Consider the following 24,208-nt stretch of genomic DNA (forward strand, 5'->3'; position numbering starts at 1 on the left):
CCGTTCTGTCTTGAGCCAGAGTCTCTTACTGCTCCTGGATTTTGCTGGCCTTCATTCATGAGCTCCAATGATTCTCTGGTCTCTGCTCCACAGTGGGACTGGGGTTATAGACATGCACGGCCTCACCCCAGCTGTGATGCAGCTTTCTGGGGTTGAGCTCCAGTAGTCTCTCTAGGGCCTCTGTAGGCTCTCACGCTTGCACAGAGCATGTGCTAAACCACTTAGCTATCTTGCCAGTACCTACTTCTAGTTCTTAATCCATTAGCCTTAATAGTACCTGCTAATTCTTTACTATGAAAGATAGGAAATTCTCTTCCTCATGATTTTACTTTTATTTTGGCCTTTTCTCTCGATTCCCCTTACACTTTAGCAAACCCAAATGTCTAGTTTTGGATTCATAAATTTCACACAATGTCTTTTGACACCCAATGTTTAAGATCAATACATTTTCGTCCCTGTATTTTCCTTCACTTTCTTTGCCCCTATCAGAGGTATAGTTGCTTTGACATTGTTGTGGCTGATAACATTCATATTCCTACATTAAACCTTCTGGAATTGGCCTATGGCCAGATATCCCAACAGGGGCTCCATTAGCCATTACATTTCTGCTTTTGGGAGGGGACATCTCTTAAATTACTGAATTTTTAGCTTGGTTGATTATTGCAGCAAGCAAAATTATTTGCACACATTTCCAGATGGCCCCAGAGGTGCCATACCTTCCTTGAACGAGAACCATGGGTCTCTAAGTTGATTCTGGAAATTAAAAATAGCACCAATCAGCTGGGTGTGGTGGCACACGCCTTTAGTTTCAGCACTTGGGAGTCAGAGGTAGGAGGATCACCGTGAGTTCGAGGCCAGCCTGAGACTACATAGTGAAATCCAGGTCAGCCTGGGCCAGAGCAAGACCCTACCTCAAAAAACAAAAACAAACAACAACAAAAAAAATAGCACCAATCTCAAGAATAAACCATGCATGCTGCCCAGCTATCTGTCCTCTGATAGCAGAGTTCTTTCTGATGAAACTTCCTCTGCACATTCCTTTGACTTCTTGCTCATAGGGAAAGGCTCCGTGTACACTTTTCTTAATCTTTAGAGCTAGAGATTGAACTATCCCGAAAGCAGAGTTACATCAGAGGTTTTGGACAGCTAAGGTTTAGGTAAGTGCATGTGTTGAGGTGCATGCCAAGGTCCCCCACCCTGAAATGCTGAGCATTAGGGGGATGGTCTTCCTGTCCCTAGAAAGCCAGAGTTAGATTATTGGTCTTTATGTCAACCCTGTTTAAAGGCTGAGCTATGAGTTGTTCAGAACTATGGCATCCAAACCTGTGTGGTTGTTTCCCACGTGTGGCTTCTGTCCAAAGAGGGTACATGCTTCTACAAGTATTCTTGCCGTTTGGAATGGAGTGTCAAGTCACATAGCTCTCAAAAATAAGCACAGGGTGAATGTTTGTCAGCTCTCACATGTTGTCTGGAAGCTTCTATTAGCTGTTCTCTACAGTTTAACCACTCAGTATTTATTTTAATTTATTCTAATCTGGTGGGAGCTCAAGGGATTTCCTGAGCATATTGAGTTTAGCATACATTTTTATAATGACTGAGATTCTGAAATGAACCTGCTGGAACTTTTAGAGTTCCAGTTTAACCTGGGTCAGAACCAGAAACAACTTGGCTGTTCATCAAGCACTAATATGTTGCACAACGCAGAGTCTCATCCAATCCTTCACAATATCCTTCAGCACACACTCCAAATTTACATATGAACAAAGCCAAGGCAAAATCCTTACAGGATATCTCTAAAATTCATCTCCAGTTTGTCCTCTCTGCATCTGACCAGCCTCCATTCCACACAAAATAGCCATCTCATTCACCTGAAGGACAGAGACACATTTTTATTTGTTTGTTTTTGTATTTTCCTAACTGCAGTTGTGCTCTCTCTACCTCACATGCCTCAGCCAGAATCGCTTTCTTGAAACACAAGTCAGATCAGAGCATTTCCCTACATGCAACTCTCCTGTGGTTGAGAACATAGCTCCCTCCGTCACTATGGCCTTTGAGGCCCACATGACCTGGTCCCTGCCTACCTGGCTACTCTACCTCCTCCAGCTCTGCCAAAAGGCACAGTGGCACAGGCCCCCTCTCTATCACCTGTATCCCAGGGCCATTTTTTTGTTGGAGCCTTTGCTTGTGAAAGAAGCAAAGTATCTCTTCTATTGCCCATATCATCCTAGAGTGGGTCACCCAGATGTGCTACTAGAGATCAGTGCTGAGCTGAGATCCCCGTGGGGCAGAGCCTTGCTGCCTGGGTTTTGTCCTCACTGCCCGGGCCTAAAGCCACTCAGGTGTGATTCATCAGTGCAAAACTGTAAAGAAGCCAAACCTTTCAGCTGATCTCCCCATTGCTCCTCCCTTACTCCTATGCCCCAAAGTCTCTCCACATGGTCTTCCACTAGGCCACTGTCTTTACCTTTCTCTCTTCTATTAGTACTTAACCAGCTCACTTTACGACAGTGGGTTCACTAGGCTGAGAATTCCTTGCCAACTCCCGCAGTTAGTCTAGTCTTTAACTGAAAATAGAATCTTTAGCTCTATGTAATGAATGGTAGCAAAGGTAAGAATTTCTCTTATGCCATTCTCACAGAGCAGAAAGGATGGTTGGATGGATGGATGGATGGATGGATGGATGGATGGATGGATGGAGTGTAATGATACTACAAGTTTCAACAATGGAGCTTCCACTGAACTCTTTCCAACATTCCATTAGATGCCACTGCTCCTGAAGAAGGATTAACGGAGGAGAAAAGTTCAGGCAGCAAATAAAGGACCTTGTCCAATATCACACGTTATTAAGTGGCAGAGCTGGGAGAGGGATGCAAGATTCACTGACTCCAGAATATTTTCCATTTATACAATGCCCATGTATATTCTCTTCACAGGACTGGGTGGGAAGGAAAGCCCAGCACTAACTCTAACAATTTCTTGTTGTAAGTTTTAAAAGGCCTTTATTAAATTGGCTTTCCATCGATTCACTTTAAGTCAGTTTGACTCCAGTGTGGATCAAAATCACTGGTGGTCAGCCCAGACAGAGCAGAGGGGGCAGTGGAGGAAGAGGCAGTACAAGCCTTTCAGCACTCAGCTATGTGTCTCTGCTACCCATGGCTTTGCAACTGGGGCCACTTATGTGTCCCTGTAACCTTGTAACCTTCAGCTTTCTTTCATGTGTCAAATAAGTAGTTGTAGTCCATACTTCAAAGGATTTTGCTGTAGATTAAAATGAGATCAAGTAAAAAATAAACCTGTGGTATATTTCCTGACACATAATTAGCACTTATTAAATATAGTTGAACACAGAGATAAAACAAAACTATTTTTCTAGGTATTTATTTGGTGTATGGATAGTTCCATACCTTGATTTTGGTTGTGAAATATTATATAATTTAATCTAAAAAAGGTCAGAATTAAAACTTGTTTGGCAACACTAGATTTTCTTAAATAAATGGCAGCTTTTACACAATCATGAACCCTGTAGTATTTGAGTGTTTTAGGAAATTTGAAAGTTATGAATCATAAAATGGGGCTAGGTATGTGGCTCAGTGTCTGTAAAGCACTTGCCTAGTATGTTCAAGGCCCTGGATGTCTTTCTAAGCAAGACAGACAGACAGACAGACAGACCCCCCCACACACACACACACAGTTAGACAAATAGCACCTATGGTCTAGGGAGATAACTCAGGGGAATAAAGTACAAGTGTGAGGACTGGAGTCTGAATCCCCAACACCCATGTAAAAGCCAGGTACAGTAGAATGTGTTTGTCGTCCCAGCATACCTGAGGTGAGATGGGGTAGAACGGGAGGACTTAAAGCTGGGAGGATAGCTAGACCAGCAAGCACAAGAGCAGACAACACAGAGACCCCACCTCAAACAAGGTAGACAGCAAAGACCCACATCCAAAGTTGTCCTTCAACCTCTATGCACATACACACACACACACACACACACACACACACACGTGCAAAGGCTCTGCACAATAGAAAGCAGGTGATAAAAATTACCAGTGGTAATATGTAGCAATACATATCTGTTATTCCAGCACTTGAGAGGCTGAAGCAGGAGGGAGTTGGTACTTAACATTGTACGGCCCTCCTCAAACAAAACCAAACAAACTTACCTTAGGTCCTGCATAAAGACAGAGCAATTTGTGAAACTAGAAATGTAGCTCAATGGTAGAGCCATACATAGAATTTTCAAGGCCATGGGTTCAATTCTTCAGTACTGAGAGATACTGAGAAAGAGAGAGAAGGAATAGTTAGCTTCAAGATGCTTTTCCTAAAAACAAAATTGTCAGGAGACTCAAGAGCAGTGATCAGAAATTCCATCATGATGGAACCCACATATTATCCTTTCCACCTTCAAATCCTTTATTTTCCATGTTTGGTCACCACAGTACCTATATTAGATCCTGACAATTTTCTGGCTTACAGCTAGCTTTCCCTTTAGCAAAGATCTTTGAATACTTTTTAAATTTTTTTTGTTTATTTTTATTTATTTATTTATTTGAAAGCAACAGAGAGAAGGAGGGAGAGAGAATGGGCACACTAGGGCTTGCAGCCACTGTAAACGAACTCCAGACGTGTGCACCCCCTTGTGCATCTGGCTAATGTGGGTTCTGGGGAATCAGGCCTCGAACTGGGGTCTTAAGGCTTCACAGGCAAGCACTTAAACACTAAGCCATCTCTTCAGCCCTGAATATCTTTTTAATTAGAAGCACTGGTGGGGCTTGATATTGTGTTCATTCAATATTTCTTTTGGAAAAAAGAAAACGTTACGTTGCCTGAAGATGGGAGACTAGTGAGTGTATGGCTTGCTTGTTGCTGTGAACAAATACCTGAGTAGCAGGATTAATTTGTGAAAGGAAAGCACTTGTTTTCAACTTACAGTTTCCAGGGAAAGTTTCATGGCGGGGAGGCATGGTGCCTGGAACAGGAAGTGAGCACAGGAAGGCTGCAGCACAGTCCAGAAGCAGAGACTAAATAAGAAGTAGGGCCAGGTTATGAAACCACAGGACCCATCCCCAAGAACCCACTTCTTCCAGCAAGATTCCACCTCTTAAAGGTCCCACGACCTTTCCAAACAGCGCCACCAGCTCAGGACCCACGAGTCTGTGAGAGACATTTAACATTCACAGCGGTCATGCCTTCTGCTTCTTCTGGGTCAACGTTTTTGATCAGCTCAGCAGTCACTACAGTCTTCATGGTAAACTTCTCTAAGTTATATCTTTACTCTGCTGTAGGGCTAAAAAATAAATCTTAAAAGTCACTGTGTTTATGGCCATACCACCCTGAATGAACCTGACCTTGTCTCTTCTTGGAAGCTAAGCAGGGCAGGGTCTGGTTAGTACTTAGATGGGATTTAAGTATGCATTTGGGAGAAAGCTCCCATCTGGACAGTCAGAATAAATACAAATGTCTTTTTCCACTGGGTGAGAAACAAAATCCTTATGTCCATCTTTCATAGGTGTGTCCCATGAAGCATAACACCCCAGAAATATTCCATTGAGCAAGGGGCAAGCGACTCTGGAAGCTTCAGTAACATATGAGAAAGCCTGATAAGACCTTCACTTAAAAATCCTGTTTAACTGTGTTTAAAGTGGCTGCTCCTTCAAAGCACAGGCCCTGGATCTGTCATCACATGTAGCTTCCATCAGCACCATACCACATTCATAGCGCATAACTCATTTGTTGAAACTGTCTGCTTAAATCAGACCATAAACTTCTGGAGATTAGGGGACTATGGCTCAATTGTGTTTTTTGGTGTTTGTTTGCTTTTGTTTTTGTTTTTTCACTTCTAATGCCAACACAATTTCTAAAACAGAGTAAGTACTTAATTGTCAGAAGAAAGAACTGCTGGTGGAAATGATGGCAAGGAAGAAGAATGTAAGCCCATCAGGAAAAAGGAAGATTAAATGTTTCCGCCCCTGCTTCAGATAAAGTACTCCCTTATTACACAGCACACAACAGGTTTATCTGGGTTCAAAGTTTCCATGATTGTAACAGGCTGGCTATTTCTCTTGTTTCTGGGCCTGTGGTGAAGCAGTATGTTATAGCAGAAGGGCATGGAAGAACAGAGCTGTTCACTTCATGCCAGCTAAGAAGGAAAGAACAGTAACAGGAAGGACCCAGTGCCCAAGTATGCCCTCCAAAGACACCCCCAGTGCCCTTTTCCCTCCAACTGCTTCCCACTTTCTACACTGCTGCCACCTCCAGGTAGCCTATTCACATTAATACATTACTTCCTTTATTAAATCAAGACCCTCATAATTCAGTTACTTTAGCCAAACCCAACCTCTGAATACTGCTTGAGTCAGGCACCAAGTCTTCAATGCATCAGAACTTCCACATGAATTCTTAAAAGTAGAAAGACCCTGAATCTGATTTGGGAATTTTAAAATTATTTTTATTTACTGCAGACCAGAACAACTTCCCCTTACATTGTACCATTTTGCCCTTCTCGAGGACCTGCCAGGAGTCATCAATGTGCCCAATTCTGATCTCCCCTTGCTCACAACATTCTGTACCATGATCCATGACTTGCTTGTTCCGTGCCATACCCCGCCCTCACAGCCTCCTGGCTTTATCACTGGGGTCCTGCCAGCCCCTGAGAACACTGCACTGCTGTTTCCTTTACCCTGACTTCTCAGCCCACCCAGAGTAGAAAATGACTGATCCTCAGCGCCCCCATTGTGCTACTGGAATAACTTTTGGATCTTTTCATCCCATTGACTTCTTATCTTATTCCCTTCCTAGCTGTTCAGATCCATTTTCCATTTTCACTCACAAATTTCCAACTCTACCCTCCTTGACACATCCTTGTAGGATGTGACTCATGGGCTCATCTCCCAAAATAAAGAAAGCATCCACTATGAGCCTCTTTGGTTTCATTCCTCTATGGTCCTTTGCTTGCCATCTTCACCTCCTGATCAATCTGACAAAGGAAGTATGAGCCTCTATTAGTGGAAACCTACCTGCCCATCTCTACTTTCCATGTCACCCTCCTGCATCATCTGGGACCATAATCCTTCCTTTCCTCACCAATACTGAATCACCATTCATCTGCCGCATTCAACAAAAACCTTCCTCTCAGTACATTTATACTATCTATCTCCATAGTCCCCAAACGTCCTGAAAGTGGTATTATCTATAGTCTATGCTCCAGAGCAGCTTTTCATTCCACTAATCCTTGCCCTCTGCCCTATGCCCTCTGCCCCTTGCCCTCTGCTGTGGGTTCCTGGGTCCTTGCTCTGGGGGCTGGTCATGGACCCCAAAGGTGCTGGGGGTAGGGTTAGTATGCAAAAGTAAAAGACTTTTGGGAGGAGTTTCGGTGAACAGCTCTCTCAGTTTATTGTCAGGGAAATGGGTTTCTAAGCATCTGAGGGTGGGGGAAGACCCTAAGGGGATTGGACATACCAAGTTCATTTCTGATGTATAATTAGTATACATGGGCATTCATTCTAGCACATAAACAATGGCAGGGAGGGGGTCAGGTGATCTAGGGTCTCAGGGGAGTGGGCTGTGTGAAGGCTGATAAGGAGTTTCCTAGGCAACTGCCCAAAGGTTACAGGGTTATGGGTAGAGCCTAATTCAGGTGTGCCAGGCTTGGAAAGGGCCTGGCAGCTCAGGCCCCTCTCCTGAAGGCTCCGTCCTATGCTTGGCAGCACCCGACACTCTGCCTTCCTACTTCCATGCTCCTTCAAAGGGTTTCATCAGCAGCAAGGCATTTCTCATTGATCATGGTCAGGAATCATTTATACTAGAAAAATACCCTGCCTGTTTCTCCAACTGTATAAGTGTCCCTTCCTTCCAATTTCTGTCATGTCTCACGTTCACTTGTTGGGATGAAATTTGTACAACGAAAGAGCACTAGGTCAGGAGAATGAAGACTTGGCTTTGGCATCAACAATGTAAATCAGAATGCCATGTCACCTCTCTGAGATAAGGGCATGTTTTAGGGTGATCTCTAAGTCTCTTGTTATATTTTTAGGCATCTTAGTGACAGAGGCTGTGTTTTATTACAGTGCAAAGTGATTTCATGGATAGATTCATCTACTTTTTTGTTTCTCTTATAAGAATGTTTTTCCATTTAGAAAAAGAAAGCTGAAGTTTAAGTCTGTGATTTCCACTTGTAAATCCTCCCAAATGTGTCCTTAAATAATACCAATGTAAACAATTATAAAATGCCTACAGTTCTGAGCATTTTAAAGGCAACACTGAGAATTTTGCTCAAATCAAAGAACAAGTCCAGAAAATTCCTGAAGAGGTTTATAAATAGTGACCATTAAACTGGGAGGATGTCTCAGCTGGTAAAGTGTTTGATGTTAGAACCCCGAAGACTCCATTTTTGAACTCTGGTTGCCATTTTACAATGGGTAAATTTCTGGTTTCCAGAAGTGGCCCATGCCACATATCTCAGTTGCAAAACAATGTGTGCATTGCTATTTCCCCAACCTTCCCAGACTCCAGAGGCAGAATGCCCTACCAAGGAAGACTCCCAATGACCCCGCTGCCGCAGTAAGAACTCCCTAATCTGCAAGAGAAGTTGCTCTTCCCTTTATGGCCAGGGCCCTTCTCAGTTTCTAAATAAAGCCTGTCCCTGCTGTTGAGTTGACTCCTTCTTCTCATTTTATTTTCCCTTCATTCCTGGCCTAACATTTAGTGCCAAAACCTAGGGCAGGTGCCAAGAGTGAGGACCTTCTTGCTGCCCAGGGAGCAGTAGACAGCAGCAATGCATCCCAAGTTAACCCCTGGGTCCTGAGGCATCCTTAGCATTCACCTTGATCCACCCCTCTTCAACTGTCCTCTCTCTCTCTTTAAGCACTGTGAGTTGCAACTCCCCTGGGCAGGACTGTGAGGCTGAGGCTACTCTTTGGTGTGTTCTCAAAATTTCCAGGTGGCTAGAACAATTTTCTGATCACTGGGTCAGGTAATTCACCTACTCAAAACTTTTCCACCCTTCTCAGCTCCAGCCATAGAGAGACCATTTACTGTACCCACAAGCTCATATAACACCAGTTTATCTTTTGCACAAGGAGATGGCGGATTATCTTTCCACCTGAACCTAGGAGAACGGATCTGCCCCTTCCTGTCTTGTCCTCAAAGGACTGCTCTGAGAGCCTCTAGTCAGAAGTGATTGGTCATGATTCCAGCTTCCCTTCTAAACCCGCTTTCCTTCTCTGGAGGTCTCTGGCTTATGTCCTCAGATCAGAAACACCTGAACCTCAGAGAGATGCCCCAGCACTTCTCATCTCCCATGGCTTCCCATTTCCAAAAGTCCATGGGCCTCATGGTCAGGCCACAATGTAAATTGGCTTCCCATTGGCCTGAAAATGGTATCTTTGACTTCCAAGTTCATAAAGACCTTCATAAACCAAAACCGCAAGTGGCAAGGAGGCCCCTATATTCAGGCATTCTTCTCCCTCAGTTCTCAAACCTCTCTGTCAGTCCTGCTCTCTGACCCTGCCCCTGGAGGAACCAACCTCTTGTCCCAAGAAATAGTTCTTACAGGGCCACGCTCCTTGCCCCAGCCGGAGGAGTGACCACGGCCACCACACACAAATTGCACACAGTGTAGACCAGACCAGGATGGTCCTGTATGTAGAAAAAGGAAAATCATTATGTCAGGAGGAAGAAGCTTTAAGGCCAAATGAAACTGAGGGGCTATGGAGGTAAAATAAGCCTGCTCTTCAGTTTTCCAGCTCAGTTCCACATCAGTCGGTGGTTCAGGAGTCCTGCACAACTTTAAATAAGATCGAGGCACAGTGGAGGTCCTCCCATTTCTTCTCTCTCATTTCCTTTCAGTTGATGAGTTCTGCATTTTGTGCTCACTTAGGGGAAAATGACCAGAAGGACCAACTGGAACAACTAGCCATTGCAAACAGCTAGTCTGCACTGAATGCATTCTTTCCCGAATAATTAGTTTCATGGAATACTGCTGAGCTGGCACATTTGTCCTCCCGTCACCAAAAAGACAGGACAGTCATTTTTTCTCCATAGTTTTACTTATACACTTAATTAAGCCAACATTTATCCTGAGGTTTGTTTAAAAACCTCAAAACACTGCTTGCCTTCCACTCTTTCAAGTTTCTCTTTTGAAAGCATTTCATAGCCTTGAAACTGCTGCATGTTTTTAAGGACTATCTTTCCAAAATGTAGAAGGTACAACATTATTTTTTATATTCACATCGAGATTCTCTGGAGGCCCCTTGGTTTTCTGAGCTCATCGACCAGAGAGGATTTTCTTGACATTGGTAACTACAAATTATAAACTGCAATTATAAAACTTGAAACTGACCACTCAATCATTAGTAAAACTAACTTCATCAGAAGGATACTTATTTTCTGTATCTCTGTCTTTTACTCTCTCTCTCATATGTCTTTCTCCAGTTATTTTGTGTTGTTTCTTTCAGTACCCACCTCTAGTAGAAGTCTGTCTAAAGCTAGTCCACAGACATAGGGGGCTTGTCCCCGCATACCCCTGTGGGGCCCATAAGCTTCTGCCTTCTGTTTCATATTGGGGTTGGTGTGTAGCCATGCAATGCTCAAGAACAAAACACTATTTATGGCCTTCTTATTCTATTTCATATCAGTGTTTAAACCAAAACACAGATTCTACCCTCATTTTAGTCTCCAAAACAAGAACAGCCTAATAAAGCTGAAGGCAAATGTGGTACCACTAAAACAAGTTTCCAAATGATGTGACAAATTTTTAATATATTTTATATAAATACATACAGTTTTCTAGTAAATCAGTAAGCTAAGCACTAGGAAAGTATATAGGGTATATATAGACAAGTCATAAAAAAGAAAATACACAAATATAATCTAACCTCATTTGTAAGCAAAGGCATTTAAAAATAATAACATATTTGTTTACCAACTGAATACAAATGTTTTAGCAGCATAATACCCTAGAGTGTGATGTTTGTCTTAATAGCTATGTTTATACTTTATTCTGTCTGAATGGTTGATTTGTGAATTAAAAAGCAAACCTTGGGGCTGGAGAGATTGCTTAGCAGTTAAGGGGTTTGCCTACAAAGCCTGAGGACCCAGAATCAATTCCCCAGAACCCCCATATGTCTGAGTTCATTTGCAGTGGCTAGAAACACACAGTTTCTCCCTCCCTCCCTCTCTCTCTCTCTCTCTCTCTCTCAATAAATAAAAATAAAAATAGCAAAAATTAAAATAAACCTTGGCTTTTAGAAGGAAAATATAGGAGCTGAGATGTTGTTCACTGTCATGGTGCTTGCCTTCTATGTGCAAAACCCTAGGGTTTGATCCTTAGCACTTCAAGAGAAAAAGAAAAAATATGTAGTTTTTTTTTGTACTTATTATAAGCACATGTACATTTGAAGCTATTTGAAGAGTCTAAAGTGAATGATTTTTTAAGTTTATACTAATTTATTTATTTGAGAGGGAGAAAAAGACAGACAGAGGGAGAAAGAGACAGACAGAGGGAGAGAGAGAAAGAATGGGCACACCAGTGCCTCCAACTGCTGCAAACAAATTCCATATGCATGTGCCACCTCATGCATCTGGTTTACATGGTTCCTGGGAAATTGGACCTGGGTCCTTTGGCTTTGCAGTCAAGCACTTAACTGCTAAGCTACCTCTCTAGCTTGAATGATTTATTTTTAATTTATCAATAAAATTTATCTGAGGAGGTACATGAGAATTTATAAATTATGTATATGTGTGTGTGTGTGTGTGTGTGTGTGCAAGAGCCATGTATGTGTATGCATATATATGTATGCATATGGAAAGATGAGACTGACAGGAAAGAGTAAGCCTCATATGTTAGTTTATAAGGAGGTATATTGATGCAATATTCCTATCACAGTTGAAATATATACACATACATGTGTGTGTCTCCAAACATGTTCACCTTTTGACATAACAATTTTATGTCTATAGAATTTATCATAAAGAGCTAATCATGGAGCTAGACAGGGTGATATATGCTTTTAATATACGCTACCCATGAAGCAAAGCAAGAAGATGGCAAGTTTGAGGTCAAATTAAAAAACTTACTGAGATCCTTCCTGTCTTAAAAAAATGGGGGGGGGGGCTCGATTCCCCAGGTGCACGTAAGCCAGATACACAAGGTGGTGCATGCATCTGGAATATGTTTGCAGTGGCTGGAGGCCCTGGTACACCCATTCTCTCTCTCTCCCTCTTCCTCTCTCTGTCACTCGCAAATAAATAAATAAAACTAAAATAATAAATAAAATAGGGGCTGGCCAGATTGTTTAGGGGTTAAGGCACTTGCCTGCAATGCCTAAGGACCCAGGTTCCATTCCCCCGTACCCACATAAGCCAGATGTACAAGATGGTGAATGAGTCTGGAGTTCATTTGCAGTGGTTAGAGACTCTGTCATGCCCATTCTCTCTCTCTCTCTCTCTTAAATAAATGAATAAATAAATATAAATATTTAAAAATAAAAATGCAAAAGTTCATTTTTCCATTTCATTCCATGGCAGATCATTTGCCTAGTTAAAGGAGGCCCTGGGTTTATTCCATAGTACCAGGAAAAAATAAATTTTAAAAAAGGAAAGGAAGGAAGGAAGAATGGCAGGAGGGAAGAAAGTAGGAAAACAGGGAGGGAGAGAAAAATGAGTCATGGTCATGCTCAAAGACCAAGCTTCTGGTGTTTATTGCAACATTGTTGGTAAAACTGGGAAATAGAAAGTACTCAGTTGCCTGTTATTAAGAGTGACAACACAAGCTGCTCTGTGGCTAAAGAAGACTTGTAGCGTGTGGCTTCAGCCCACAGCTCCCTATGTCTCACATCTGCCTCAGCAATTGCTGCCAATCTACCTAACAGTCTTCCTTCTGCCCCAGGTATGAGTTGAGCACAGTAAATGTTCTGGTTGGGTGTTTGCAGGGAACTGCTGAAGTGTCTGCTGTCTTCCCCTGGCCCAGAAGACATTCCTCTGGAGCAGGGTGAGCCCCAAGGCTCAAAACAAGGCTGTAGATTCTGCTCATCTTTGCTCTTGATTGATTGCACCCTTCACGACTTTGGTAGGTCTGACATATTTATGTCTCTTTTCAATTGAGCCACCGTAACTCCTTGCCATGATGTCCACTCTTGGACATGACAAATTAGCCAATGCATTGCATCACATGGGAAGGGTTAGAGCAAGGAAATTTCCTAAGCGATATGGACGAGACATAAGCCACACTGTATATCCACCACAGCACTGTGTTTTGCTTTTTTGTTTTTAGGAAGTGGTATTTCCGCACACCAAAGCATTGCTTTTCACACAAAATCATGAGTAGTCTGGAGTCTACATGAACTCATCAAAGACTCCCTGTTCTCCTGAGAAGTGAACATAAAAATCAAGACGTTTGGGAAGATAGCTCAGTTACTGATACAGTGCTTGTCTCACAAGCAGGAGGTGCTGAATTTAACCCCCAGAAACCACGTTTATAAAAAGCCCGAGGTGGTGGCACTCACTTGTAATGCTAATGCTAGGGAGGCAAAGACATGATTCCTGGGGTTTGCTGGTCAGCAAATCTATACTAGTTGGAGAGTTCTAGGCCAGTGAGAGAACTTGTGGCAAAAAAGGTGGATGGTGCCTAAGGAACAAAATCTAAGGTTGTCCTCTGGCTTCCCCACACATGTACACACACACACACACACACACACACACACACACACATAACACCACCACAACAAATGTCTACACACAAAAAAATCAGCAAAAACAGCACCATCAAAAATAACAAAAAAGGGGGGCTAGAAGAGCTGGCTCAGTGTTCAAGGTACTTGCCTGCAAAGCCTAAGGAACTGGGTTCAATTTCCCAGTACTCTATCATGGGTCAAGAAAGGGTTAAATGCTTCTTCCCTGTGTACAAAGCTTCTTGTTGAGTCACCTCATATCATAGACTCTCTGTGCCTTTTCCTTGTTCTGCAATTGACAGATTCTGATCTCTCTTGGAAATTCCCCTTTTTTTCCACGGTCAAAAGATCTATACATAGGGCTAGAGAGATGGCTCAGTCAGTACAGTGCTTGCTTTGCAAGCACAAGGACCCAGCTTCAACCTCCAGGACCCATATAAAATGCTAGGCATGGTGGTTGCACACATATGTGATCCCAACACTGAGAGGTAAAGCCAGGAGGATTTCTGAGGCTCACTGACCAGCCAGTCTAGCCTAATGGGTGAGCCGGAGAACAATGAGCAAGCCTATCTAAGAAAAGAGATGAACAGGGGTTTGGTCAATAGTTCAATCAGTAATATGTTTGTTGCTTGAGTTTAAGGGCCTGGATTTGGATCCCCAGTACCTACATAAATGCTAGGCACAATGGCATAATACCTGCAATACCAGCATTCAGGAGTTAAAGAGAGGCAGAGCCTCAGAGCAAGTTGGCTAGCTAGACTAGCTGAATCAGTGAGCTCTGGCTTTAGTGGGACCTTGTCTCAATAAAGAAGGTAGAGGGCAATTAAAGACAATAGCCAGTGTTGGCTTCTGACCGTCACAAGCATGTGCACATACATGAACATGCACCCGCCCACCCACACAGAAGAGGTGGGAAGCAATCCTGAATGTGACCCCTGAGATTCCACACCCATGTGCAGGCACATGTGCACACATGTGTGCCCACACCCATGTGAACACCTTCACATAACTATCAAGTGACACACACAAAATAAAAAGACCTGAAAACGATGCAGGTTTTTTTTTTAATTTTTATTTATTTATTTATTTGAGAGAGACAGACACAGACAGAAAGACAGATAGAGGGGGAGAGAGAGAATGGGCGCGCCAGGGCCTCCAGCCTCTGCAAACAAACTCCAGACGCGTGCGCCCCCTTGTGCATCTGGCTAACGTGGGACCTGGGGAACCGAGCCTCGAACCGGGGTCCTTAGGCTTCACAGGCAAGCGCTTAACCGCTAAGCCATCTCTCCAGCCCGATGCAGGTTTTTTTAAACCATTGAGCTGCAAGATCTGGATATTTACCACCCCCAGAACAATGAGCACGCTCGGCAGTCAGCCTGTCTTCTATCACAGCATGCACTTTCCTCTAGAACAGAAGGCTTCTATGAGCAAGAAGACTTTTTCACTGGGAAAATCTGGAACCTGGTCAATCTTTCTTGCTTGTCAATGCTAAAAGTTGAATTAAATCAGATAGGCCTTTAAAAAAAAGAAAGGAAAAAAGGAAACAGATGGGTCCTTTAAGGAAAAAAGCATTGGTCAGCTAAACACTTATTTAAAAACACATGATCAATCTGCCTTTTGTAGGATATGCAAACCAAATATAGCATCTGCAGGAGGCTCACTGCTACGATTTAGTAACTGTCTCCTAAAAATGGTCAGGTTCTAAGAATGCCTCAATCTCACACTCCTTCTTCCAGATAAATCTCCACCTTACTTGGCCTAAGGGATTCATGAACATTCCATCCTTTCTATCAAGTATCTCAATTCTTGGGTTTTGTGTTGTTGGCTTTATACCTTTGTATTTTTAAGATTTTCTGTAACTTATTGTCAAGCAGTTAAATGCTTACAATGACTACACCATGCAACCTGAGTTTGTGCCCACAACATCTGTTTAAATTTTTTTTCTTTTATTATTATTACTGTTAACAACACATTTCATATGGATACATCATGTGCTGGTGCCCTTTACCCTCATCCCTGCCCCCATTCTGCTGGGGATCCTCCTCAGTGGGGTTGCAGGTATTTCCTATGGGGTTTTGGATTATGTGTTGGGGGAGTAGCAGTCAGCTTTTTGGGGAGGAGGGAATGCTTGTGGGCATGATGTCTCAACCTGTGGCTCTTATGATCTTTCTGCCCACCTACAGCATCTTAATGCAAGGGCTCTGGTATTTCTCTGACTGGATTAGAGTAACTTTGTGAATAATTCTAACTTTATAGTTGTCATATCCAAATATATGTCTGCAAATGATTTCAAAAAATTGTATCATCATCAGAAGAAAACTTAAACCTGGAACCTGAACATCTGGCTGAGGACCATTGTTGAGAACAAGACATGGACTAGGGTCACTTGATGGGCATGGGTAATTACGGCTTTAGTAACATGAGATTGACATGTTTCCCTTTGAACATAGAAGGCCATTTATGGAAAATGTCATTCGCATGGTAATTATGGGCCTAAATGGGGCTGCTGTGTTGGTAAAGTCAGTGGTTTAGACCCACAACTCACAACAACTTGGCTGTTCTTCCTATTAGAAGGCATTGTAAAATAAGTTACCTCAGCCAATGGCTGGCTATTTGATACAACAATCCTTATTAATTTGTATAGCACAGGCGTTATTATATTCCACAGCTCCCTATGAAGCTTGATCTGCTCCTACTGAAAAATCCTATCCATTGTGTTAGGTAATGTTTAAACTCTGAATCCTCATAAAGTGAAAATCAGTAAGCCATAATTATTTTTAAACCTTCTGATAGCTGGGCATGGTGACCTATGCCTTTAATCCCAGTATTCAGGAGGCAGAGGTAGGAGGATCATTGTGAGTTCAAGGCCAGCCTGAGACTACATAGTGAATTTGAATGGGCTACACTGAGATCCGACCTCAAACACACAAACATATACACACACACACACACACACACACACACACAGAGAGAGAGAGAGAGAGAGAGAGAGAGAGAGAGAGAGAGAGAGAGAGAGAGTCCCTACTGCTCTACTTTTTCTTTCCTGAGTGCTTTAAGAACTAGTCTGGACTTTAATGGCAAGTGTCTTCCTCCATTGCTATCCTCTTTATTTACTCAGGCAGAGTATCTCAGTTGAGCCCATAATTCACTGGTTCAGCTAGTCTAGCTTGCCCTAAGGATTTCCTGTCAACTTCCCAGGCACTGGGATTCCAGGCAGCCCACCACACCTATCCAACATTTTCATGGATGCTAGGGATCTGAACTGCAGCCCTCACACTTGTGACGCAAGTGCTTTCTCCACTGAGCTATCTCCCCAGCCTAAGTCCAGTTTTCTTTTTCTTTTCCTTTTTTTTTTAATCTGAAAAACTGTCTTGTTCTAAGCAGGGAAAAAGAAGTTGGAATGAACAGTGAATCCAAACATGAGGTAACAGATCTGAAAGCTCCTCATGTAGAAACTGCATGTAATAGGAATCTACTTTCTAGGCTAATGAACCACACAATAGTTTATTCTACTCCTTACCAGTAGTTCTCAGCCAGAAGGTTTTGTCCTACCTCCCCTGCCAAGGAACATTTGGCACCAATGTCTGGAAACAGTTGTGACTGTAGTCTTGGAGTGATGCTGGTCTAGTAGGTGTGTGACTGTGAAAGGTCCAGTTCCACTGCCACCTGATGAAACCAGTAACTTGGGAGTCTGAGTGATGGAGGAAGATAGCTTCATTGACAACAAGGGGGCTGGTGGAAGATGGAGGGCTGTCACCCAAGTTTCATCTTGCCTAGGATCACAGGTGAAACAGCTTGTGGGGGCTTCTGGTGGTCTACTCTTACTGTGGCCAGCTGAACATCACAGTAGTCATGAAGTCTTGACCTGGTTTTGATGTTGTTCACAGGGTCCCCAGGAATTCCTGAAAACATGAAGATTAATGATTAGAAGGTCACATGACTGGTGGTGTTCCTTGTGATTATCCTTTATTCTTCTTTACAGGCAAGACTGACTTGACTAGATAGTGATTTGAGGAATGAGACAAAACAGAAATAGTGCAACATAGTCTTGCTACTGCTAGGCACCATTTAACTCCTTCATCAGCGTTAGTAGATGCCAAGCGTGCTGCAGACCACCCTGCACACACAGGGCCTACCACAGCAAAGAATTACCTGGCTCTACAACATCATTAGTGCTGAGGTTGAAATGCCCTGTTATGTACAAGAACATACACTATGTCCTTTGCTTAGGAGAATGTGGGGTAGATAAAGTATGGTATTTACTGTAACATAATCATATTGTTTGCAAAAAAAATATTTGTGTAGCTCCCTATTCACTATATATCTGTGTTTCCAGAAAAGTTAGCCTCAATAGAGTTCTTCTACAATAAATGTTCTCCATCACAATAAAAAAAAATAAGTTATTACCAGTGCCTAAGAACTGAAACTTGTAGGACACTAGAATAGGCTGATCTACACAAATTTAATCTGCCTTAAGTTTTGAGATATTCCCCCAAATCAGAAACATATTTCTAAGAGATATTTTGCTCTCTCCCTTTTCCATGTATAGTAATATGTATTCAAGTTAAGGCTTATTTCTCATTCTTCAGTGGTGGCCCACTGGCTTTGCAATTGTGCTTAAAGTGATATAAGCATTTTTAAAACCTATAAATACAGTGTGATGTAATTACCTTCTCATTGCTGGGATAAAGCACCCAACCAAAAGCAGATAATGGGACAGAAGGGTTTATTTTGGCTTACAGTCTCAAGGACGGAGTTTCATGGTGGCTGGGGACAGCATGGCATGAGCAGAGACTGGACATCACCTCTGCCAAAGTAGGTGGAAAACAGCAGCAGGAGAGTGGGCCAAGTTGTGGCAAGGAGTAACTGGCTATAACACTCCTAATCCCACCCTCGACAACACACAGTGGGTTCCACATTGTCTTTTGGATACAACATAGCTCTGAAATTCATAAATTTATAGCACCTGTGGTTTCTTGCACAAGTTTGAACCTGTCAAAATTTCCTCATTGATGGTGAAGGATACATGAGAGCCCACACTTCCCAGAGTAGCTAAAGGTAGTTAATGGCTGCTGGAGAAGGGGAGTCAGGTTCATCAGTGGTGTAGCCACTGTTAAGTTTCCACTTACCACTCCTCAGCAAATAACTTTCCATCTATGATTATGCCAGCAATCATAATTTAACTCATTGACTTTAAAAAAGGCATGAAAGTAAGATGGCAATTAATATGGAAGAAAGGTGTTAATGGGAGAAGGAAGGAAATAACAGAGGGTATCTGGAGATAGTAATAAGATCAAAATGCATTATAGCTGGGCATGGTAGTGCACGCCTTTAATCCCAGCACTAAGGAGGCAGAGGTAGGAGGAGCGCTGTGAGTTTGAGGGCACCCTGAGACTACATAGCAAATTCCAGGTCAGCCTGAGCTAGAGTGAGACCCTACCCCAGAAAACCAAAAAAATAACTAAATATAAAAATAAAATAAATACGTTATACACACATATGAAATATCAAAAATTAAAAACAATGTATTTTATTACGACACTTTTGCACATGCATATAATGTAACTTGATCATATTCACCTATTGTTTCTCTCTCTTGTTCCCCCTTTCCTCTCCTGCTGGTCCCCCTCTTCTTCTTATAAAGCCCCCTTTCTACTTTTATGTCTTATGCATGTATTTTTTAACCTAGATTCTGAATACAAGATAAAATATGTGATATTTATCTTTATAAATCTGACCTATTTCTTTTAATATGATCGGTTCCAGTTCCATTCATTTTCTGGCAAATGACCTAATTTCATTCTTGTTCACTGTTGACTAAGACTTCGTTGTGCACATGGACTATTTTTTTACCCACTGTGTGCTGAGGATGCCTAGTGTGATTCCATCAATATGGCTGCTGTCATTCACACCGTAAGACATGTCGGTGTGCAAGTGTCTGGAGGGAAACATCTTAAGAACCAGCACACATGTTTGACTTTTCTTTTGTCCTGCCTCAACCAGGACAACCCAGTGGCTTGTTCAGTCTCCAACTACCTCAGAATAACTCAAATCCCAACAAGTGCTATTGTGAGCACAATTATGTATAGCTGGGTGGAAATTCAGGGTACTAGATCAAACAAGGTGACCTTTTCCTTCCTTCCTTCCTTCCTTCCTTCCTTCCTTCCTTCCTTCCTTCCTTCCTTCCTTCCTTCCTTCTTTCCTTCCTTCCTTCCTTCCTTCCTTCCTTTCCTCTTGGAATGCTGACAGAGAACTGACAAACAAATTTGTGGTCTGAGGCCTTGGCTTGAATCTAGTTATACATGGTCGACTTTGGGTCTGTGGTCAGGCAGAACAACATGTGGTCTGGCTAGTGATCTACAAGACAACATGGTGGCCTGCTGCTTTTCATAACCTCTCTAGCATGCTGTTCAACCCATGGTAGCAGTTCACAAATGATTCATGAGGACAGAAGGAGCCAAGAAGGTCCCTTCAAAAGAACTTCCTGCAATAAGAAAGTGTTGTCTGTCGGCCATGTCTAATTCAGCTCCCACTGGCTATATGTTGTACAGTACTGAGCACTGAGCCATGTGGCTCATGGGCCAGAATAAGTTCATCTTAATTTGAACTGACTCTGTGTCCTGGAGCTGCTGTAATAAATAATGTCAATCCAAGAAATGCTAACTCATTATTCTAATTTGTCTTCCCCACCCACGTGTGTGTGTGTGTGTGTGTGTGTGTGTGCACACTTGGGTATGCCATGGCACATGTGTAGAGGTCACAGGACAACTTTCAGGTGTCAGTCTTTGCCATCCACCTTGTTTGCGGCAGGGTCTCTCTCCCTCTCTCTCCCTCTCTCCCTCCCTCTCTCTCCCTCTCTCTCCCTCTCTTTCTCTCTCTCTTCCCAATGTTGTTCTTTGCTGCACTGACCATGAGCTTCTGGGGAGTTCTCTGTCTCTCCTCCACATCTTGCCATCAATGTGTTGGGATTACAGAAGCCCGCCATGGCTTCCAGCTTTTTTGTGAGGTTTGGGGATTGAACTCGTCTACTGGAGCAGCAAGCACTTCACCCATTGAACTAGCTCCTTGTCTTTCCTTTTCTTTTCCTTTCCCTTTTTCCTTACTGCTTTCCTTTCATTTGTTCTTTCGCTTTCTTTCATGTGGTGCTGAGAATAAAATCTAGGACCTTGCACAAGCTAGGCAATATCCTTGCCACTGAGCTACAGCCCCACGCCATTGTTCTACATCTCAGCTATAACTTCCCTGATTTCTGTTTTTCTTTCGTTTTGCTTTTCTTCAAACAAAAATAATGGTAAACTATAGAATGTTTAGAAAATAGGAGAAAACATTGTTAAATACTCATAATTTTCTGAACCTAACATAATGATCATATATATATTATATCTGACAACTTTTCTAGGCTTTTTCCATGTATTTTAGATGAGTTAGAGATGATTTTTTTTGTTGTTTTCACCAGCTTTTTTCACTTATCATTATAAGAAGATTCTATTTCTATAGTACTAAATAATGTTTACAAATTATCAGAGCTAATGATGATCTATGTCTTAGGTTGCTTAGGTTAGTTTATTTCTTCTCTTTCTGAAATTTTGGCTGTTTTATTTGTTTGCTTGTTTGCATGCTTTTTTGGTCTTATGATCATTATGAAATAGTGCGCTGGTAAACATACGAAAGCATGCTAATAGTTCTCCTCTTTAGAATCTTTGCTGTGAAGAGGGTTCGTGCTTACAGAGAAAGATTTAGGTGGTAAATCCTTTCACTGCCTCATATTGTGAAACAGTACATTTCACTATACTTGGCCAAATGGACTTAAAGCTGATGAAAAAAAAGTCAAGGCTTTTCTCTTTGCAGCACAATCAGTTTGATAAGATGTGGGACAGATTAATATTCCTTCTCATATAACAATAAAAATATTAACAAAATATGACAGCATTCAGGACTGATTGCACCATGTTTTACCTTCCATGTGTGTAATCCCTGCAAGTAAAATATTTTACATATCTAGATAAGCTCTAGGAAATATGAAAATGAACAAAAGTTTTAAAAAGAGACAAAACCCCACCATGCTTTGTTTTGCTTTTTGTAAACCCAACTGCCAAATATTATTATACCTTTAAACTATCCTACTTATAATTTAAGATGATATGAATGTTGTGCAAATAGACATTCACACATTATACAATCAGTATACAATATACAATTAGTATATTCAGTATATTCAGAGGATCTTGGCTAAAAACATTTTATGTTTTGCATACTGATAAATTGTCAAATGATTTTAAATTTTCTTTAAAAATAAATCCTGTGTTCTACAAGTCACATTAATGATTAAAGGACCCTACTGAAAACACACACAAAAAAATGTAAGCCATAACATCTGAATGTTGGGACCTTAAAATGTTGTCTTCACATTAGTCATAAGTAGAGTTTTGACTTCTGTAATATCATCACTTGAACTGATATTTGTAGCTAGGAGATGGAATACAGACTATACCACCTTGTTCTACTTAAGCTCTAAGATATAGATACAAAGAAGCTTTGAAGCCTATCAGAGCAGTAAAAAGTCCCATACAAATGCTTTAAGAGGTGCTCTGTGGATCTTGTGCATATGAAACATAACCTTCAAAATTGGCCTAATGGGAAGGAATCAAGATCCTGATATCAGTCTCTCACATACACACAATGAATTTAATAATTTATGTTATGAATTTGTTTTTCCTTCATATATAACAATAAAAATATTTTTACTGATAAAATAACTATAGTTAAGGATTTTATTAATGATGCCACCCAGGGTCTAGATTCTTGTCTTAGAAATTGAACATACATCTCCAATATCCTTCTCATATATTGTCCAATAACTGGGACTTGGCTCACAATGTGAATAAAGAACATGGCCAGAGAATTGTTTCAAAAAAAAAAAAAAAAAGATAGTGTTTGTACTGGGCATGTTTGAAAAATGCTTGCAAAACCATTAATACCAGATGAACTTTGTGGATTATCAAGGGAACATATTGAAAACCTGACAGACTTTTTTTCTCAGTCAACCAGCTACCCTCTTGCTTTCTTCACATTTTCTGTCAATTCCTGAAAGACTGTCTCCAGTTTTTGCATTAGTGTACACAGTATATCATTATAATGTTGACTCTGCTTGCAATGAGCAACCTCAGGGTCATATTTCAATGATGTCACTGTGTCCTGTGGCATCTGATCCCTGAGGAGGTGTTTCAAATGGCTTAGGCGTTCCTTTGTGCTAAATCAGTTTCAAGTGGTAAGAGTTTCCTATTTTCAGCTAACAGAATTCATAACTTTATTTTTATGAATTGCAGGTTGTTTTCATGAGTCTATGCAAAAGTTTTTGGGATTGTGGGATGATAGCCCTGGATGATATCACAATACAATTGGGAAGCTGCCGGTCTCCAGGTAAGACAGCTGCTAGGCATTGTAACCAGTTTTCTCTCTGGCTTGTAAAGGACACTTCAGTTCCACTAAGAACCCCATTTCATTTGTGCTCATCTATCCTTTGCTTTTCTTGTCAAAAATGTCTCTATGCAGAGTTTCATAGTAGACTCTGGAAAATAGAACTGAAGACTAATTCTCTGTGTATCTTTGTACATATATGGCTTGGCCCCTTTATCTTCATTGTAAGGAAAGTTAGCCATATCTGCTAGAATACTGGGCATAGCATATATACACATGAGTTTATGAAGGACATCTGATTCAAGCCACCACAAGAAAGACCAAAACAAGCCAAAATAGGAAGACATCTTGGTTTTAATCCATTGATTTCTAAGCTGCTGCAAGGATAACATAGATATGAGTATCTATACTAAATGAGGCTGAGAAGATGACTCAAGGAGTAAAGTGTTTGCCTTATAAGCATAAGAACCTACGTCTGAATCCTCAGTACCCACATAAAATGCCAGGAGCCACTATTGTGTGTGTGCCTATAATCCCAGTGCTAGAGAGAAGAAAATAGGAAGATTCCTTGAGCTCACTAGCTAGCTAGTCTAGCCAAACTGGTGAGTTCTAGGTTCAATAAGAGATCTCATATCCATAAATGAGTTGTAGAGCAATTAAGGAAGACATTCAATGCCATGTCAACTTCTGGCCTCCACACACACTAGCTCACACAGATGCATCTGCAAACATATGTGTCACCACATGAACATGCATACACACATGCACACATACCACGCGTTACATACATGGGAAGAAAGAATATCTATACTCAAGGCATATAACAGAGAATGTGTCTTCGCTAGCTAGTACTGTGTATAAAATAAAATGAAGTTAAATCACACAAAATAGATACAAGACTTTTTATTAGAAAAATACTAAGAATAAAGGTGTAGGGAAGTGTGACAAAGTTCAGCCAAAAGAGAAGTCCCCATTAAGTTGGGAGATAGCATTACTCTACTAATAATTATTATTAAGGTTACCAAAGATAAATATTGGCTGAAGATCTAACTCAGTAGTAGAGTATTTGCCTAGCATGTATGAGACCCTAGGTTTAACCCCCAGAATCACATATGCACAAA

At 41.6% G+C, this 24,208-nt stretch overlaps 1 protein-coding gene across 1 annotated transcript in view; it reads left to right on the forward strand.

Moving 5' to 3' along the window:
* Mamdc2 (MAM domain containing 2) overlaps positions 1-24,208 on the forward strand; it is a 160,898-nt gene that overhangs the window by 112,460 nt on the left and 24,230 nt on the right. The window contains exon 10 of the mRNA XM_004653141.2: positions 22,997-23,090. Within this exon, the coding sequence (XP_004653198.2) occupies positions 22,997-23,090 (94 nt within the window). The remainder of the gene's footprint in view (positions 1-22,996; positions 23,091-24,208) is intronic.

Source organism: Jaculus jaculus, chromosome 1, assembly GCF_020740685.1.
Source record: "Jaculus jaculus isolate mJacJac1 chromosome 1, mJacJac1.mat.Y.cur, whole genome shotgun sequence".
NCBI classification, from domain to species: domain Eukaryota; kingdom Metazoa; phylum Chordata; class Mammalia; order Rodentia; family Dipodidae; genus Jaculus; species Jaculus jaculus.